This window comes from Gossypium hirsutum, chromosome A02, assembly GCF_007990345.1.
Source record: "Gossypium hirsutum isolate 1008001.06 chromosome A02, Gossypium_hirsutum_v2.1, whole genome shotgun sequence".
NCBI classification, from domain to species: Eukaryota; Viridiplantae; Streptophyta; class Magnoliopsida; order Malvales; family Malvaceae; genus Gossypium; species Gossypium hirsutum.
This window is the reverse complement of record NC_053425.1, coordinates 33,848,131-33,870,080: the sequence shown is the minus strand read 5'-3', so window position 1 is coordinate 33,870,080 and position 21,950 is coordinate 33,848,131. Positions and strand designations below refer to the sequence as shown.

Genomic DNA, 21,950 nt, shown 5'->3' with positions numbered 1-21,950 from the left:
TAAACACGATTTCGGATCTCACAACTCAAATACCAAATTTTGGTTTACCTTTGGTTAGAAATTGATTTAGTTGCTCATAATAAAAAAAATAACAAAGGAAATATAATTGAATAAAGCGAAAAAAAATAAAATAGAAAAAGAAAAGAAAAGAAAAACAGTAGAAAGGCACAACGCCAAATTGAATAAAGCACATAAATATGTCAAGTTGGTACACTATCGATTGTCTAGGTTGATTTAACAATTTTAAGTGGATTCTCTGCCAAAAGCCATTCACTTTGCTCGGTTAAAATCAATTTGCAAGCATACAATGGGAGTTGTATCATGTTTTAGTTGAATTAATTTGATTTTAGAACGTTGGATTATATCACACTCACGTGTGTAAAAGTAAAATCTTTATGTAAAAATATGTTTATAAAAATGTTAATAATAAATGAGCTATAGGTAGAGGGGTAAAGATTTTATATACAAATTTTCGTCAATTCCAGTTTGATTCTTTGACCTCTATTATTTTTTAGTGTTTTAAATTTTTTTAATTTATATAAAAATAAAAAATAAAATATTATAATAATATTTATAATTTTTTAAAAATATTTTAAATTAAATTTATAATTTTTTCGATTAAATATATATATTTATTAAATTAATATTAAAATAACTTGTAACACTGCATGACAGAATTGGAGTATTGGACTACAAATTCTGAACCAGCACACAAACCCTCATGATGTCCCAGAACTGATAAATATCTATATTTCAGAAATATAAGTAAACAACGGGCGCCATTGAAGAAGTTAGGCCTGGCCCAACAACTTCCACCGCAGGGCTTATCAAAGTCAAAATCAACTTCCCTGCTTTCAATTCTCACCAGCTTCCTTTCCTTTGTATTTCTCTCTCTCTCTCTCTCTCTCTCTCTCTCTCTCTTAAATTATGACTATCCTCTCTAATTCTTTGGTTTTACCCACAAGTCTTCCATTCCAATTATCTTCTTCTGGTAATATAATTCCTTTACTTCATCTCTCTTCTTTTTTCCTTCTGATCTTCTTTTTTTCTGTTCATTCGTTCTAATCAACTTTATTTTAAATGGAATATAATTCAACTTCTAAGTTCTAATGCATAATAAATTAATACTCTCCTCTTCTTTCTTGCTTAGGCCGTCGGATTTATTGCACTAGCTGAAAACTTTTAGCTGCATTTAGTTCTACACTAGTCATTTCCATGATTTTTTTTGGGTTCAAGACCCTGCTTAATTTTGATTTCCCTAAACTGTACTTGTTATTTTTTATTTTTTATTCAGTGAAATAAGATAGTAATGCAGAAAAAAATTTTGAAGGAATATGATCCATCATCGCTGTATTTGTGGACTTTGATTAAATTTTCAATATTGAAGCTGTGGGAGGGTAGTAGAATAATTACAATAGGCCTTATTCATTCTTTAAATATGTTAGCATACTTGTAAAATATTTGACTTGGTGTACCCTTAAACCCTGGGGCAATAACCGACTGCAAATGCTATAAGCTAAAGATGAAAGATAACGATTGGATTCGCTAAAGGTAATAGCTTGGTTGGAATTGATTGTTTGACATGACGCTCATGATTGTTTGTTTATTTTAGTTCAGCCGTTCAGATCTTTTACAACAAGAATCTGGGTTTTAGTGTTGATTCAGATTTTTAGATTATATCATCATTATCGTCATCATGTTCATGTCCATTCTTTGAAATCAGAAAATTGGTTGTCTTTGCTCTTTATACAAACGCAAAACTAAACTAATATTAATTCTATTTTCTATTATATGTCTACACCAAAGCTGTATCATTGTTTTGTTCCTTACTTTTTTTTGTGTGTGTGTTTAGGCTCACATTTAAAGACAGCAGGGGGTGCTAGTCCCACAAACTCGTCATTCAATTCTAATGGCTTAGGAAAACTGCATCTTTCTTCCTCTAGAAGGCCAGTAGTAACAGTTCAAGCTTCCTACAGGTATCATCACTGATCACGTTCGGAGCACAAGAATGCATAATAGTACGTACAAGTAGTCCTGTAACTGGCACCTACTAATGAAAGCATTATCAACTAAATACTTAAGTTCTATGTTGGTCTAACTTTTTATTTTTCTTCAAGTGTATGTTTCAGACACATTTGGATTGGATATGGAGAGATGACACTCCAAAGACCATCCAAATACTTAGAAAATTTTGAATATACCCATGTCAAAGACATACATGTAACAGACGTTCATATCTAAGTCTTGAGTAACATACCTTAAGTTTGTTATGTTGTTTTTGGATGTTCTGTTGTGGACATTAATATTATAGAAATACTCAGTGGGAGTCTCTCTTCTTGTGTCCTTAGTGATGGTGAAAGACCAAGCAGTGCAAGCATCTTTGTTGGAGGTTTTATTTTGGGAGGACTTGTGGTTGGTGCACTTGGATGTGTATTTGCTCCCCAGGTGATATTAGCATTGCAAATGGATGCAAAATTGCACTAAAATATCTCCTTGTTTCTCCATTATGTATATTTGTTATCTGTTCGAGTGAAATAAAACACCTCCATTGATTCATCAATTCGTTCTGGTTTTATAGTTTCTGATTTTTCTATTTAGATGATTCAGACCTGCAGAACTCTGGGAAATATTATTTGTGTTTGGCTTTTTGTATAACCTGCACTATTTATTTTCATGGCTTATACGATGTTCAATTTGGGTTTTCTTGTTATTCTTCAATAGATCAGCAAGGCAGTAGCTGGAGCTGATAGAAAGGATCTAATGAAGAGACTACCTAAATTCATATATGATGAAGAAAAAGCTTTGGAGGTAACTCCCCCCCACCCCCCCCCCGCCCACACCTTTTTTGTCTATAATTATTGGCGTCTGAAGGACCAGTGATTACGGATTAAACATGCGTCCTCTAAATGGTAATGAGTGGGGTTTGTGTTGCAGAAAACACGAAAGATACTGACCGAGAAGATTGCTCAGTTGAACTCTGCTATTGATGATGTTTCTGCTCAGCTTCGATCCGAAGATGCTCCGAATGGAGTTGCGGTGAACTCTGATGAAATTGAAACTGCCATATGAATGGGCTACCTTGTTATTATTCAGATGCTGTTTTAACACTTATCTGATATTGTTATCCTCGGTATGAAATAATATGTGAATTTATTGTAATTTTCCCTGTTTTCAAGTAAACAGTGTCTGTCTCTTCACTATGTTACGGGGTGGTTGTTGCACAAATGCATACTATACTTCACATTAGATATTCAATTTCCTAATATGATCTTCAGTTCTTCACCACCATAAAAGATGATCTCAAACTTACCCACAAATTTGCTTGTTCTTTTTTTTTTAATATAATTATTCTTTTATTATTCCCAACAATTTCTTTGCGGTGTGGTCGTTCTGGAAAATTGAAAATAATGCAAGGGCACTAAAGGAAAAAAGAACGGATGGAGGAGCTGTGGCTCAAATCTATTCATGAGCCGAGTTTTAGATCTAAAAACACATTCTTATCTCGTATATTTGCCACAAAACGTCCCTTCAGTTCACTGTTAGTAAAACTTAGCTAAAAACACCTTTAAGTCTCTATCAATTGGGAAAATTGGTTTTCTTTTTTAAATAATTAATCTCCATATTAATATTTTCTGTCAATTGTACCTGATTTTGATTAATTTAATAATAAATTTAATATTTGATGTTTACGTATCTTGTATGAATGCTAATAGATTGTAAAAATTTTAAAAATTAAATTTAATAAATCATGACTAAATTGATAATATGTGTATATTTTATAAGCTAAATAAAAAATGTACAATTGATTAAAAACATAATCGTTATGAGTCCTCTCAAAAATTTCAAAGATCAAATTAGTCTAATATTCAATTTACTTAATATTGAAACCTAAAATTTGTGCAATAACTAGCATTAAAGCCCCCGTTCATTTATTTCAGTACTAGAGTTATTCTTTTTTCAGAAACAGAGAATACTAGTTATCCACGTTTTACTTTTAAATTATTAGGGAATCGACATGTGGTTTAATTTCTTGCAATAAATCTTAAATTCGGTATTCGAGCAATCATATAGATCAACTCGTGGAAAAAAAAAAGTAATTATCCGATTTTTAACAGGGTCGGAAAATTTGATTTTAAGATTGAATTTTTTAAATTGACTTAAAATCAAATAGGTACAGTCAAATACGAAAATCGTAGAGTCAAATTAGAAGTGTGCATGGCCGGGCTGGGTTTGGGTCAGGCTCAACTAAAAATTTAGGTTCGTTTACGAGGCTCGAGCCCGGCTTGGCCCGTAAAATGGGCTTAAAATTTTGCCTAAGCTTAACCCAAATAAAAATGTTAAAATCCAGGCCCGACCCGGCTCGCCCATATTAATTTTTATATAATTTTAAAATATATATAAACCATCAAAAATTCTAAAAACGTCAAATAAATATTTATCAACAAATTGAAAATAAATTTTAAAAAATATGTATACTTAAATAACACTAAAATAGATGCAACTTAACAAGCAAATGTTTCTAAAATAATAACAAAATTAACAAATGCCTTTAAATAATTAAAAAGTTAACAATAAAATAAGTTTTATACAATATCTAAATAATAACAACAAAATAGTAGTAATATAATAGTAAAATAGTAGCAAAATAGGGAGAAAACAATAAGAAAAAAATATTAAAAAAAATTGTCATGTAGTGAATTCGGGCTGGGCCGGGCCCGGGCAAAAAAGCCTTACCTGAGGCCCGGCCTGTTTTTTAAACAGGCCTTATTTTTTTGCCCAAGCCTATTTTTCGGGCCTATATTTTTGCCCAAACCCTCCCACAGGCGGGCCGGCCCGGCCTGGCCCATGCACACCTCTAAGTCAAATTATAAAGTGGCATTAAATTAAATTAGTTATTAACTATAGTATGAGGACTAAATTGTGAATTGATTAAAGGAAAAAGAATTGATTATAAAATGAACAAGCCTTAAAAGAGGGAACTTACCAAAGACCTTGTAGCAATTTGACCAAATTTGTAGGGAGTTGGTGGCATGAAGTGATCATGGCCATCAAATCCCACTACTTATTCCATGATTTAATTATGGTCATACCGCCATAGATTAAGGTTTATTATAGTCATAAAGAAATACGAAATGAAGAAAGAGAATGAGTGTTTTCATTCTTCCATCTTCAATACACGGGAAAAACAAGAAAACAATAGAAAGAAAGAAAAAAGAAGCTTGCATGAATTTTCCTTCCATTGTCGTAGCTTTCACCCAAGTATTGGTAAGGTTTTCCTCTTATTTTTTGTTGGAAATTAGATAAGGAATAATAGATATTAGAAGTCCATTTGTTAGGTTATTCAATTGATGAAGTTTTGCTTCAAATTCCATCGTTAATAGTTTTTAAGAACTTGGATGATAAGGGCTCAAATTTATACATGTGTGATGTTAGTTTATGGAAAGAACATGTTAGAACTGTGTAGGAAATATTAAGTTAAGCTTGAATCAAGTTTGAATTATTTGGTTAATTATGTGTGGTTAGAGACTTAATTGTAAGAGATAAAAACTTTGAGGTTTGATAGTGAATAATGATAATAAGAGGTCTTGTGCTATATTTATGAGGTTGAAATTAGATTTGATTGGGTAAATCATGAGATACGAGTGTTTCAGATATTAGGGTCTTGAGGAACTAAATTAAATAGTATGCATTTCATGTTTAATTAATATTTATTTATGGTTGGTGTGTGAAGCTAATGATTTTTTGTAATTGAATTTATCTACGTAACTAAAGACGACGTCAAGATGTAGCAAGCTAAATGAAAAGCTAAAGCATAAACGGATAATCTATTTCAATTTGTGCTTTCATAATTCGCTTTCAATATATACATATATGCATAATTCAATAATTAAATGGAAATGAAAAGATATTAATACTGTACATGCAAATGAATACATGCATTTATATTATATGCTTAGGATATGTTAATTGAGCATATATATGCTTGCTATGTAACACCCTTAGCCCATATTCGTCGCCGAAATAGGGCTACGAATCATTACTGGAAGTTTACATCTCACAACGAACAATTATTCAACATATTCAAAACGTAACATAAATCATAGCAATATTATTCAAACACATATATGTCCCTTATACGAGCCCTTGAGGCCCTAAAAACACATTAGAAACGAATCGAGACTAAGTCAGAAACATACTGAATTTTTGGGAAAATTACAAAATTTTCCTACTGCAGGGGTCACACGGGCATATGGTTAGGCCGTGTGGGCATTCGAAGTAGGGACACATGGCCGTGTCCCAGCCCGTGTTTGTGCTCGTGTAACTCTCTGACTTGGGTCACATGGCCAAGCCACACGCCTATATGCTAGGCCGTGTACCTCTCGAAATGGCCTCACACACTTGTGTGACAGGCTGTGTGCTAGGCCATGTAACTGCCTGACTTGCAACCCTTTGAAACCTACAGGGGACGCACGACTGTGTCGCATGGCCGTATATCACAAACGATTGAGACACACGTCCGTGTCTTTGGCCGTGTTGACGAAAAATAACCATTTTTCTCACCCAAAGTTTAGTCACTTACACAAACCTAATGCACCTAATTTCATGCATCCAAATTGCACTTAGCATATGCATATTCAAGCTAGATCATCACAGTATTTAACCATACAACCAATATCCTAAAAGGCACATCAATCACAACAATCAAACTTGACTAAACATTTGCTAAGCTAGCCATATATCAATCAACCAATTGAATTCCATACCAACATTTACCATAATGTTCACACACCGGTTCCATACTGAAAACACTATTATGACAACATTCAAGCGCACCAAAACAACATTTCATAACATGTATTTTTATTCATCTTTCCAACTACCATCATTTAAGCACCAAAATGCCAAAATAGCAACCATTAAAATACCATACATACATGTTAACATAACAACAATTTCATCACCCAAAATACCAACTTTACTAGCCAAACATAATGGCTATTTCATCAAACAAAAACACCTATCCATGCCATTATAACCATAGCTAAAAAATCATCAAAATCTACCAAAATGGCTGATGGATAGTATAATGTATCTCCAATAAGCTTCCAACCCGAACGAGCTTCCGATTATCTAAAACATGAGAGAGATACACCAAGTAAGCATATAATGCTTAGTAAGTTCGTAAATAATAAACAATGTTAACCATTTCAATATATAAGCTTAAGAACAGTTAATGAACTAATCCAACATAGCTTGGCTCAAGCCTAAGCAACAAGAACAATTTAAGTTAGTGATAAACACATAACTTAGCAAATTCATCATATAACATACTAGCTTTTAGGTACATAGCATATAAGCATTCATGCTTTCATGAACATGACTATGCACACTTTAAACATCAACAACTCATACCTTTTTACTGCTTTCATAGCATTTCAAATCGAAACATCTATCATTCCTTCCCTTTGTATACCCGTTGAAGCACTTAGAATAATATCGGATACGGAGGAATCTCACACACTATATGCTAACATATGGTCAAAACCATTTCTTTCTTTTTCTCATATAGATGCTCTCTCTCGAGCCACAAGTGGGTCTGCTCACATAAGCTTTCGGTCGTAATGTAGTTACACGGTGCTGCTCACATAAGCTGTCAAGTATCCGCAACACATGTTGGAACTAAGCCATCGGTAGGACGTTCAGGACCAACACTCGAAACACAACAACCCTAATGACATGTCATTTGTATCCTATATATTCCTAAGGTTCAAACGGGATTCGAAAGTCACCAAAACATTGTTGGATTTTTCCATAAAGACATAATATAATAATACAACAAAATAACATTTAAATTAAATATATATTAAAACGTTATTTAAACGTACGAGCTTACCTTTATTAAACGAAGAGATAAGTTCAACCAATCCGACACTTTTTCTTTTCCCCGATCTAAATCCGTACGATACTTATCTTGATCTAAATAATCAAATTTAGCCCATTCAATAACCATTCAATTCAATTCACTCTAAAAATCATATTTTAGCAAAATTATGCTTTTGCCTCTAAAATTTTGATTTCATTATAATTGAGTCCCTAAGCTTATAAAATGAAAATCCATGCAAATTTACGGCTAACCTAAACTAGTCGAATTTCAGTTAAGTCCTTATTAGCTCATATTTTTCATTAATTTCACATCATACCATGAATATTACACAATTTTCAATTTAACCCCTAATTTTACATTTTTATCAAAATTCACTTTACAAAAGTTGTTTAACTAACAACAACCATTCATTTCATTCTATCAAACATCACAAAAAATCAATATACATTCATGGTAAAACCCTAAACTTTTAACAATTTTGCAAATTAGTCCCTGTGCTAGCTAGATTAAGCTACAACGACTCCAAAAACATAGAAATCATTAAAAATGGAACAAAAATACACTTACATGCAAAGGAGAGAGATGTTTGAATGTTTGAATGCACAACAATGGTGTTTTCTTAGGTTGAAAATCGGCTAAGGAAGAAAAACAAAGATGGTAGCCTTTGTTTTATCATTTTACTAACTTTAATTATTAATTTACTTAAATAACCTTTAATTAAACCTTTTAAAATCACTTAAACGATGCCCATCTTTTTCCACTATAATATTAATGGTCTAATTACCATTTAAGGCCACTCATATTCAAAGTTCATAGCAATTTGACACCTTTTTATAGAACTCTAATTTTGCACCTTATACAATTTAGTCCCCTTTTTTTTATCAAATTAAGCATACAAACGATTAAATTTCCTAATGAATTTTCTATATGACACTACCAACATGGTATAGACATTAAAATAATAATAAAATAAATATTTTTATGTCAGATTTTTGGTCCCAAAACCACTATTCTGATTGCATTGAAAATGGGTTGTTACATGCTACGTACTATTTGATTGTTATTTTGTTGGAAACATGTTCTATGATAATGGAAAATTTTCATATTAACATTTCCGGGTTGGGTTACAAGTATAGTTGGCTTGTTATAGTATCCATTTTTATAGGTGACACATCTAATGTTGAGTGCGTATTATGTTGTGATAGTTCTATAATGCCCTGGGGGTGAGAACGTATCACCAACTAAAATTTCTAAGGGTACGAGCAGATTTTGGTGTGGTTTTTGAGATTGGTGCATTTATGCTCGTCTAGCACTTCGATGTGTATACTGGTGTGTTGGTGGATTTATCCAAGTATCGGTCATTGAGTTCGATTCTATTAATAAGAATTGAAATGTGAAATTATATACTAAGTATATGTGTTGTTGAAATATGATTATAATGATAATATGAAATGACTTTGGTACGAATAAATATATGCAATTATTCTGAGGGTGCATCAAGATTTCGATATGTGCAAGCAAGCATTGCATTGATATGAACATGGTTATGTGATGTATGACTATGGAATACTTCGAGAGTTTAATAGTTCTTTTGAATACATGTTTATATGAATATTGATGATGAAATGATTCTTGATTTCAATTGTATTCATGTACTTAGCTTGTGTATTTGATTAATATTATGTTTATAATTGAATATTAATTATGTTAACGCCACTAAGTATACACTACTCAACATACAATTATTTTTGTTTCCCTACACAAGTTTTGAATAAGTTATTGTGTAGATCGAAAGTTAGTAAAGAATCCAACTCATCACCTCCACTCATAACCAAGTATGTTCTCATTTTGAATGTATATAGTTTATGGCATGATTAAATGTCCATCTTGTTGGTTGGGAATATTTTGGGATGGATTTGATGTAACGACACATTTTTAGTGGTATCGGGAATAAAGGTTTTGGGACCACAATTCCAGCTAGTGGGTCAAAATATATTAATTATGTAGAATTTATATGGTATTACGGATGTCGTATAAAATTTTGGTGGTGAAGTTTTAAGGTTCAAAAAGTTAATTAAGTAAAAAGATCAAAGTGTAATAGATGCGAAAGTGGAGAGTTATTAGTAAATGTGACAAATTGATGTAAAAAGGAAGTTTAAAGGATTTAGTGGGAAATAATACCAAATACCAAGATAGTGGATGTACATGGATTGGTTTAGTTGTAAATTAAATATGTTTAAATTGTAAAATTGTAATTAGGAAATTAGAGAAAACTTTGATAAAATAAAACTTAAGTGGTCATCTTCTCTAATGCTCTCTTCTTCACCAAAAAAAAAAAAAAAACACCATAAGAGGGGGAAACTTAAGCTTTGGTTGTTTAATGCCTTGCATGTAAGTGCAAGGGCGAAGCCAAAATAATTTTGTAGGGGGTCGGATGAAATTTTAATTTTTTATAGTCTATATCTTTATAATTTTTAAAGGATTAAGTTAAATTTTTATAATTTTAGGGGGGCCAAAGTGCAATTTTACCTTTACTAATTTAAAATTTTTTAAAAATATCAAGGGCCGAAATAGCAATTTTACATTATAGAAATTTTTATAATGATTGCTTAAGTTGAATTATTGTGGTTTGAGTTAGTTAATTTAATTTAATTATCTTATTTAGATCAAGAAATGAGTAAAACGATCATCAACCTCGATCATCGAAAACTAATGTAATTTCGGTAAGTTCGTAGTCCTTGAACTCGAACTCTGTTATTTACTTTAATTAATTTAATTTTTATTTTAATAAATAATTATATTGATATATTTAATGGATTGGTAGTTGAAAATTTGAAGTTATACATATAAGGTTAGAGAATAAATCAAGGAAATTAATTATAGTCATTTGATGCAAATGGTTGAAATATGAAATGAGAGATTGTGGAAATATAATAATTATGTATGTATTTGTCAGTTTTATCTAATAGTGCTAGGCACACTGAAACATTTGTAATGTTGGTATAACCAACCATTGAAGGGCACAACTATTGTCAGTTTATTCAACCAGCGCTGGGTGCAAAACATTGTAGGTTTATTCGATCAGTGTAGGGCACAACAATTGTCGGTTTATCCAACCAGCGCTGGGCACAAAACATTGTCGGTTTAACTAACCAGCACAGGCACAACTTTGTCGGTACATCTGACTAGTTTTTTGGCGCAAAATCTTACTACGGCATAGTCGTTAGGCGCTAGGTGCCAATAATGGTATGATTGTTGATTACGTAAAATCTTACGTAAAATCAATCCAATGAATGAGTTTAACTAAAGAGTTATATAATGGAATGAGTTGAGAATGGTTAAATATATTCCTTGTTATTATATAAGTTTCGCTCTTGGAGTTAATGAAATTTATTCGGTATTTGATTATTCCTCTATGTGCAGGTTAGGTATCTATTTTTGATTGTCGACTCAACATCCGACGATAATCTCGAACTCAACATCGGTGATGTATTCTTTTTGTGTCTTGGCATGTACCTAGGTCATTATAAGTCTTAGAAATGGTCATTTTGTGTATTAATTAATTTTTGAGAAAGTTATGTTTATAATATGTTGGGTATGTGAATACGGATATGTTTATATTAGTTGTAAATGCTTGTGAATATAGTTGATGACATATATGTATGAACGAGTATGCTAAATGAAATTGATTTCCATTGGAAGAGTATGTTATAAATTACCTTGAATTGGCTCTTTTGGAGGTGAATGATTTAAGTCACTATGCTTGGTATGATATGGTAATTAAAATTTATGGTTCGTAATATTTGAATAAGATGAATGTATGATTTGGTTGTGGTTAAATTATGGTGTCAATGAGGACACATTGGTTAGGCACCTAGGTTTTATGGTATTGACTTGTTTTGACTTGCTTGAAGGTGTTCTTTTTTTATGATGTTTAAAGGTTGGTTTTAGGCTTGGCTTGATACCCAAGATAGGTGTAAAATGTGTCTTGTTTTGGAAGAAAATTTTGATGCACACGACCTATCTCACGGACACACAGCCTATCCACACGACCATATGTCTTATTTGTTTTCAGTGTAGGTTGGTCCACACGGGCACAGAAAGTTACACAGCCTAGCAACATGATCGTGTGACCCTGAGCTACAAGGTCACAGTGAGTTACACAGTCTAGTTACACGTCCGTGTGATTTTGTGTTACATGAGCACAGTAAGTTACACGGTCTACATACACGGCCATGTTTGGAGTCACATGGTCTCGGCTTTGTCACACGGCCATGTGACCCCTATTTTTAAAAATTTTAACTTATTCTTAAATTGTTTTTTTTTGTTTAAAATTGATCCTAGAATACTCCAAATTTTTAGAACCCTGTAAACCCAATTTAAGGCCCATAAGTATATGTTATATATAAATTGAATGTGTTTTATTTATAATTAATCTTTAATATTGTTTCTATGTAATGCTAAAGGTTTAATATCTCATTGTAATACTCTATAACCCTAATCTGGAGACGAAGACTGTAACACTCTATACCGTAACCCAGGCCGGGGAAGAGTACAAGGCATTACCTAACTTGATCTCTTGCATACAACCAATCTCAAATCACTGAGACTGGGTTCAAACTTAAAATTTTTTCAATATCTACCTTAAACTTCTTATTATGGATTTACGAGCCCCAAATTGATCATTGAAAGCTATTTGGAGCCAATTCGAGTCCTTAAACCAGCCTTAAGAAATTTGCCTTTAAAATAGGGCACACGCCCGTGTGACCATTTCAACATGGTCGTGCTGATGGGCTGTGTGGCTCACACGGCCTAAGCACCCTGGGACATGCCCGTGTCCCACACCTGTGTAGAATTAATTTCTAATTCACACTTATAGGGGTTTTCACACGGCCAGACACACGCCCCTGTCATTGGCCCGTGTCCCTCACAAGGCCACGACACGCTTGTGTCCTAGCCCTTGTGCAAAAACATGGACATTCTGTTTTTAACGTCAGCATGCTTATAATGTCACACGGCCAAGGCACACGCCCGTGTGCTGGGCCGTGTCCTCCACACGGCTGAGACACACGGCTGTGTCTTTACCCGTGTGTTTATTACCAAGCATACTGACTTGAAATTTTACGTGCAAGGGACACACAGCTGGACTACACGCCCATGGGGTAGACCGTGTGTCACACACGGCCTAGACACACGTCCGTGTGTCTACCCGTGTGGACAATAGAAGGCTATTACCAAGCCTCATTGTCACTCTTACATATATAGTTCCATACAAATACCAACCAATATCGAAACAAGTATATCTCCTATAACTAAATAAGCCAAAATAAACATTCATTCAACCATGAGAATGCATCTTTCATAAACTCAAAATGAATATTAACTATCATTCAAAGCTTAATACAAATTAAAGGGTTTCCAACCCAAGCCAACACATTTGGCAAATTCTCAAAGACACAAAATAACAAAGTCTAAGTCCTATACATGCCATATTCAAAATTATAAATCCAACTATACCGAATACTTCGATTGATAGTGTGATCGATATCTCTGACTTCCAGTGATCCTTGAGCTAGTTAGGCGTCACTGAAAAGAAATGGAAAGGAAAGTGAGTAAGCATAAAGCTTAGTAAGTTACATATAAGTAAGTACACAACAACAACATTTTATCAATGATCCACATGCTCATGATACCAAGGTGGGCATAAGCATAACTTACTTATTACCATCCATACTAGTCACATATTGTACAATGAGCTCATATCTCATACGTACCAATTAGGTACCTGTACCACTCACAATACGGTTATACTTTCCTTATTAGCTTAAGAACATAACGTTCACCGTTGAACTTTTTGGAACACTATTGGATATTCATTAAGCCTCAAATGTGGGTAAGGTGCCGATGCCATGTCCCAGGCATGGTCTTACACTGGCTCACATCTCAAGTCGATGCCATGTCCTAGACATGGTCTTACACTGACTATCATCTCATAGTCAATGCATGTCCCAGACATGTCTTACACTGGCTTACGTCTCGAGGCCGATACATGTCCTAGACATGTCTTACACTAGCTTTCGTCTCAATGCCGATGCCATGTCCCAGACATGGTCTTACACTGGTTCTCATAATGTGGCCGATGCATGTCCCGGACATGTCTTACACTAGCCAACAATAACCCATATGTCACGGCATGAATATCCGATTTATTTCCTAGGTTCAAACAGGAACTCTATCATCTCTATTATCATCATACCATCTCAATTCCACAATCAAGCAATTCATGCTATATTAATTCAAATACAATTCAACATATACATTAGTAATGTAGTTGTATTATTTACATACAACTTACCTTGAATTACAAAATATGGCGACTAGTCAATTTAGTCGATTTGCTTGGCTTTCCCCCGGTCTAGGCTCGAATTTGGTATTTCTTGATCTATAATAGCAAAACACACTCATTTAATCACTAAGTAAGCTTAAGCAATTAAAAATTCACATCTTCGGTAAAATGACCATTTTGCCTCTACACTTTGGCAAAATGACCATTTTATCCCTAAGCTCGAAAATTGATTTTTATTGAATTTATTTGCATATTAAACTTAGTTGAACTCTTTTTACTCTTACAGCAACCCCAAATTCTTTCTATTTCACACATTTATTACTCATTTTACAACTTGTGCAAAATGGTCCCTTTAGGTGTTTTCATGATAACACATTTTACAAAAGTTGTCTATTACACAACTAAGACTCATATTCTTCCATAAAATTTCAGAAAGCACCCTAAATTCTCTCATGGCAAAACCCTAGACCTTCAACCATTTTGCAAGATATACCCTTCATTTGAAAGCTCATGCTTCAAGGGTCTCAAAAATATAGAAATCATCAACAAAGGACATGGAATCACTTACTTGTGAGTGTTTCAAGTTGCTGAAAATTTTAAGCTCTCAAACCTCCTTCAATGGCTAATTTTTGGTGGAGAAAAGAGATGAGTAAGGGATGATATCATCCTTCTTTATTTTATTTCTATTTTAGTCAAAATTGGTCACCTAACCCAACAAATTTTGAAAATTTTGACAACATATGTCTCCTATGGCCGGGCACTCTATTTATAGGGGTATAATTACCCTTTAAAATCCTCAAATTTTGCTTCTCTAATAAAATAACACCTTTAGCTATCAAAATAGAACTTTTGCACTTTATGCGATTTAGTCCTTTTTCGCAATTGGGCTCACAAACGTCAAAATTAGCTCACCAAAATTTTCATGTACTATTATAAGCTATGAATCCAAAATAATAATAAAATAAATTCTATGACTTTGGATTTGTGGTCCCAAGACCACTATTTTGACTAGCCCCCAAATCTGGCTGTTATAGAGATGGTTTAGGGGTGTTACATTTCATACGTGAATTAGTAAGTTAATATTCATGTTTATGAGTGATCTTTCATGAACTTAGCTTTTTTAGATTGTGGTATATTGAGTGATATGTTTGAATTGGCCAGGATCATGATTAGGTGGTTAACTTGATGTATAAGTGTATGGCAATAAGTTGGTACAAGTTTAAGTCACTTTTGATCATAATATGACTAGTTGAGTCCTTGTGGTGTCATTTGAATGTATTCCATGTTTTCTAGCTTAAATGAGGTAGAAAAAAATAAATGTTCAATTGCTTCATTAGTTAGTTCTCATTAGTTTGTTTAAGTGGCCAAATTATTGAATTCATCAAGGTATTTTGGATATATAAGGTGTCGAAATTTAAACTAGATTCAAGTTTTATATTTATGTGGTTTAATGAGGTTGGTAAGTGAATTATTTGGGTGTTTTAGGTCATGGTAAGAATTTGGCATAGTTTGAAATCAAAACAAGTGAAATTGGAGTATGTGCCAAATAGGGAGTCTCATCACAATATCATGATACTATTGTCGCGATGTTGCTGCCCAACTTCGTGACTTGACTTCACCTCGTCGCAATTATGCTAAGCTTGTGGGGCCTTCGCGATGTCTCTTGTTTCCAAGTCGCGATGACACTCACTATTTAGTACTTAGTTTTGAATCACCTCTGATCTTTCATGAATACTTTTTTGGGTATGAGTCGAACCAAAATTTGTTAGCTAGATGTATATGCATTACTAATCTTTATGATATTTTCTCAATTTAATAAATTATTGATAATTTTTTTATTAATTTATAATATCCAATTGTATATTCATAAGTAGTATGAATTGCTCTGCCAATGTATTGTGACGTCATACTCCGAGATCCGATGATTGGCAGTAAAGTGTCATAGAATTTTTTTTTAAAAAAAGTAGATTGAGTATCTATACTATTAATTTAAAGTGTGACTGAGTTGGCTTCACCCTCCAACTGAATATCAAACCGTTGTAAAATTACAAAAAAAATATCACTTTTACAAATCAACAACTATTATTTTGAGAGTATTTTGTTTTTTTATTCATATATAAGATTTAGAAAATACTTGTACATGATGAGATTTGGACTCAAGACATCATTATCTTTATTATATGAGTTTTACCATTTTAACCAAAATCATATTTAATTTTTAAATCAAATTTTTATATATTTGCTATGTGAATTTTTTTACCCACATTAAGGATGTGTTATGATTTAATAGTTTTTAATCTAACATGCAAATGACTCCATTTACAATTAAAATTACAATAATTAATAAAATTATTTTTTTTACTTTGTTTCTTTAATCTTTAAATTAACTGGTAAGTTATTTTGTGAATCAACTATAAATTTATTATTCAAATATATAATAAATAAAATTTTATCATACAAATTGAGTCCAAATTAATATACATATCAATGCTTTAAATATATTATTTAAAATTTTGAATTAAAAAACTAAAAATAAACCATAAATCAATATCTTTTTATTTTTTTCTTTAGTAAATCAACTTTATATTATATCTAAAAAAACAATTTCTTTAAATACATTATTTAAATATAACCAACTCATTTAATATAATGATATATTCTACTTCTTTTAAAACAAAAAACGGATGCTTTAAGGTTTCTAGTTTACCATGTTGCCAATGTGGTAAAATTTCTTACTCAATTTTTTCATTTTGTTATTATGAAAATGTTCGTACCATTACAAGCTTACAAATTGGGGTAGGGGATGAAATAATTAAGACTTAAACCCTGAACCTTAAGGTGCCAACACAGAGTTTTAACCACTAGTTTGTTCAACTTGTTGGCATGAAAATGTTTTAAGATTGAGAAATTAAATATTAATTTTATGATATTTTGAATAAAAAAGAGGTCGAATTGTTTGTATTTGACATAATTGAAACTTCCTGAAGTCAAATGGAAATGTTAGGATCGAATGCCCTTAGTGTAGTGATATCGTCAAATATATTTTTAATTTTTCGAACAGATTGATTTAATAAAATTTCATCGTTCTTATTAATATTTTTTGTATAATGTCATCAACAGTTTTGCATGCAAAACAAAATGAAACCAAATATTAGTTCATTGATTATCTAACATTTAACTAATAGTAACCTGCATTATGTTGTTGGATCATAATGCAAGAAAACAACTTATATTAGTAGATCATCTGAATGGTCCATAGCCTAATCAAAAATTGACCAAGTCGATTAAAAAACTATTATGTCGTCTATCAAGTCCAAATGAGAGATACATTGTCCTACATATCGGAGTGGGCGACTCCCAGAAGATAGAGACATGGATGTGTTTGTCTAGGCTAATAGTATATCGGCAAGATCCAAGTAAAATAAATCCTAGATCTATTTATGGATGCATTCACGTGTGATGTTGATTTTCCTCGAATTACACTATTATTTACATCCCTTTTCACATAATTTGAGCTTGTTTAATAGTTGAATTAAGTCCTTTTAAGTATTTATTTATGTCTTCTAGTTCAAGTCGTATTCTATGCTTTTAAATATAGTTTCTATGATGTTTTGATACTTAATAAGATTATGTGGTTATGTAGGTTGATTTGGGAGCTCAAGATGTAACTTAGGCCTGAATTTGCTGCCAATGTTGCGACAATAAAGCATGGAAGTCACAACATCAAAGATAGAGCTGAAAACAGCCGTGGAAATGACTCAGATGTAACATCCCAATTTTGGGCCTGGTCGGAACAATGGTTTTGGGACCATAAATCCGAGGTCATAAAATTTATTTTAATATTCTTTTGAGGTCTACAGCATGATAATATGATTGTGTAAAAATTTTGTTAAGAAATTTTACCTTTTGAATGCTTAATTTGTGAAAAAAGACTAAATCGCGTAAAGTGCTAAAGTTGTGTTCTATTAGCTAAATGTGTTAAATAGCTACAGAACTTAAAAGTTGAGATCCTTAATGAGTAATTAGGCCATTATATGTGTGAATGGCTGTAAATGGAGTGTAATAAATGAAAATTCAAAATTTGGTGAAAGTTGATATTTGATGAAAAAAGCAAAGATTAATAAAATAAAACAAATGACCATCTTTCTTCTCCATCTTTTCTCCACTGAAAATTTGAGAAGTAAACCTCCATGGGAGCTTGAAATTTTCAGCAAAATAAACCCTCTACATGTAAGTCATTTTGGTGATAGATTTTGATATATGTATATATATATATTTTGTTTTTGAGATCCTTGAAGCATGATCTAACTATTTCTACCATTATTTTGAGCTAGGGTTCATGTTAAAAAATTTACCTAAGTGTGTCATGCATGTATTTTGATGATTAATGGAGGAATATGGAAGTTTGGTGTTAGATGAACATTTTTTTCTAAGTGATTTTTCATGAAAACATCTAAAAGGACATGTTTGTAAAACATGTAAAAAACAGTGTTAAAAGTGTTATTTGATGAAAAATGTGGGCTGTTATAAGAGGGAATGTGAATCAGCTAGGTTTGGGTAATAAAGAAATCAAACACATTTCATTTTACGAGCTTAGGGGAAAAAGTGTAAAAATGTGAAAGTTTAGGGGCCAAATTGTAATTTTTCTAAAGTATGATTTATGGTATGATCTTAATAATGTGATCATTAAATAAATGAAATTTACTTTTATAGATCAAGAAAAATGAAGTCCGGACCTAAACCGAGGAAAGAATAAGGTTGTTGACTAAATCGAATAGTTAGCTACATTTTTGTACCGAGGTAAGTTTGTGTGTAATTGATACAACATTTTATTATGTATTTAGCATTTAATGTTGCATGAATTGTATATTTGTCTTTGTGAATATTATTGATGTTGTCCGACAAAGAATTAAGGTGATGAAAGCCGGTTGAACCTTAGGAGTACTTAGGGTACAAATATCATGACATTTGGGTTGATGATATCTCGTAAAAGATCATATCTGGAATATGGCATCAGCATCAGTAAGTGTTATCATGTAAGACCATATCTGGGATATGGCGTTGATATGAGATTTCGTGTAAGACCACGTCTAGCACATGGCATCGAAATGATATTTCGTATAAGACCATATCTGGGATATGACATCGATGTGAGATCCCATGTAAGACCACGTCTGACACATGGAATTGGCATCTTATTATGTGTATGGTAATCCCGAGTATCCTTAGTATTCCAAGTGGTTCAACGGGTAGTCCAAGGATTTGTTAAAGAAATGACGGGGTATGTGATAAACCATAATTTATACATATTTTTATCCCATGCTTAGCACATTTATGGATGATTTCTCCTTAGATTTGGTAATTCGATGCTTCTAATCCTTTAATTTCATGTTTTATACTTAGGTGAGCATAGGAGAGTAAAAAGAGTGAGAAAAGGGCCAAAAACGGAGAAAATGGGCCAACATGAGAAATCAACACAGCTTGGACGTCCTCACACGGGTAGGCCACACGACCGTGTCCATTTGGCAGAATCGAAGCACGATTCACACGGGTAGACCACACGCCCATGACTATTTAATAGTCTTGACCACAATCTGAAGCAATCGCACATGAGCATGTCATACGGGCGTGTCCCTGTTGAGCCCAAGTATAGTCCTATTCGGAAAAGGCCACTTTGGAGGGCTCTTAGGCATTTTAAAGCCTATTTAAACACCTGAGGAGACACTTAGAAAAGGAGAGACGGAGTACGAGGCAAGAAATTACTCAAAGAAAGCTGATTGATCCATCTCAGAAGCCGGATTCATTGTCAAGACTAAAGATCTCCCTTTAATTTCCTTTAGGAGTTTTTGGGTTTTCTTTATGTTTTGCTATCTTTATTCTTTTGAGATGTTTTCTTTCATAATTATGAACTAAACCCCTTAAATACCTAAGGGGAATGAAACCTAAGACGGATCTTGTTATTGTTATTATCTGAATTGTATGATAAATATTTAACTTGTTCTTAATTATGTATTCTTAATTCTTGTTTTAATATTCCAGGATATTGATTCAAGTTAATGCGCTTATTCAGAGGAGAAAAAGTCCCTGTCTAAGAGTAAATTTGTCGTAATTAAGTGGAGTTGATTGCATGCCTAGAGATAGAGTGACAAGATTTTTTTCGAATTAGGGTGAAACCTAATAAGGGAATCCATAGATCGAGTTAATGCAACACTAGAGTGTTAATTAGAAAGAGATTTCAATTAATCAACCTAGGGTTAGACGTTATTAGTCTTGAGAAAGATAATAATAGAACTTAGGGATTTCTACTGATCAAGTCAAATGAATAAATCGTCTGATTCAGAGTTAAATAACAAGTGAAGTCTAGGTGGATTTTTCCTTGGGTATTATCTTAATCAATCGAGTTTTCCCAAAAGCTTTTCCCCAATTTTCTCTCTGTGCACCCTTAGTTTAGTTAATTAGTTTAGATAAACAAATCCCTTAATTTTTTGGCTAGATAATAAAAAGAAAGTAATTACTAGTACTCTTGGTTTCTTTTTTGTTCGAAAATCCGGTCTTGCTAAAGCTATACTACTGTTCGATAGGTACACTTGCCTTCATCGTGATAATAGTTAGTTTCAAGAACGATCAATTATAAATTTTTAAAACCTGTCGCGAATATCACGTATCAAGTTTTTGGCACCGTTGTCGGGGAACTAAGATATTAGGAACACTCGATTTTTATTACTTTAGCCATTTTTTACTTTTGTTGCAATTTATTTTTTAGTTTAATTTTACTTTTCTAACTTTTCTTTTATTTTTTAGTTTAATTTTACCTGTCAGGACCATTACTTTTCGATAGTGAGATCGATCGCATAGGTCGCAGAAACCGAAGAGAAATAAGGCGATGCTTAAGATACACAGAGGAAGAGCAAGAGGGCGATATTCACACCACAACCAAGGAGATGGCTGAAAACCAAGAAAATCCAGTACCTCCTGCAATTACTGCTAATCAGAATCTTGCTCCGCATACTATGTATGATTATGCTAAACCTTCTTTAACAGGAACTGAATTAAGCATAGTTAGGCCTGTTGTTGCTGCAAATAATTTTGAACTAAAACCTAACATAATTCAAATGATACAACAATTTGTTTAGTTTGATGCTTTGTAGGACGAGGATCCCAACGCTTACTTGGCGAAGTTTTTGTAACTTTGTGCCACTTTTAAAATTAATGGCATTTCTGATGATGCCATTCGCCTTCGGTTATTCCCTTTTTCATTGGGGAACAAAGCTAAACAGTGGTTGAACTCATTACCACGAGGGTCAATCACTACTTGGGAATAAATGACCGAAAGTTTTTATTTAAATATTTTCCGCTGGCTAAAATAGCTAAATTGCAGAATGATATCTCTTCGTTTGTGCAGATGGATTTCGAAACACTCTATGATGCATGGGAGAGATACAAGGACCTTTTGAGAAGATGCCCTCACCATAGGTTTCTACTCTGGCTACAGGTTCAAACGTTTCAAAATGGCCTGAATCCTTCGACTAGACAGATGATTGACGTAACTGCTAGTGAAACTATCAATAATAAGACACCTGAGGATGCTTATGAATTTATAGAAGAGATGTCACTGAATAATTATCAGTGGCAAGTCATGAAGACAAAGCCAACGAAAGCAGTCGGCATTTTTAACGTCGATTCGGTCACCATGCTCTCTAATCAGGTAGAACTTTTGAG

The 21,950-nt window shown here is 32.9% G+C and overlaps 1 protein-coding gene and 1 non-coding gene across 2 annotated transcripts; one reads left to right on the top strand and one right to left on the bottom strand.

Annotated features, from left to right (window-relative positions):
• The first annotated feature begins 726 nt into the window (after positions 1-726).
• Positions 727-3,200, top strand: LOC107892532 (uncharacterized). Its single transcript, XM_016817605.2, has 5 exons — positions 727-991; positions 1,853-1,976; positions 2,349-2,445; positions 2,722-2,808; positions 2,935-3,200. The coding sequence occupies exons 1-5, from the start codon at positions 928-930 to the stop codon at positions 3,067-3,069; spliced, it is 507 nt and encodes a 168-aa protein (XP_016673094.1). The 5' UTR covers positions 727-927; the 3' UTR covers positions 3,070-3,200.
• Positions 3,201-21,601: 18,401 nt separating this feature from the next.
• LOC121217108 (small nucleolar RNA R71) lies at positions 21,602-21,707 on the bottom strand. The gene has a single exon (XR_005913313.1). It is a non-coding gene; the product is annotated as a small nucleolar RNA R71 (small nucleolar RNA).
• Between the last annotated feature and the right edge of the window lie 243 nt (positions 21,708-21,950).

Excerpts from the sequence above, each read along its gene's own strand:
- LOC107892532 (XM_016817605.2), top strand. The coding sequence starts at position 928 with ATGACTATCCTCTCTAATTCTTTGGTTTTACCCACAAGTCTTCCATTC. Across the intron at positions 1,977-2,348 it reads ACAGTTCAAGCTTCCTACAG|TGATGGTGAAAGACCAAGCA; the intron begins GTATCATCACTG and ends TTGTGTCCTTAG. Across the intron at positions 2,809-2,934 it reads ATGAAGAAAAAGCTTTGGAG|AAAACACGAAAGATACTGAC; the intron begins GTAACTCCCCCC and ends TTTGTGTTGCAG.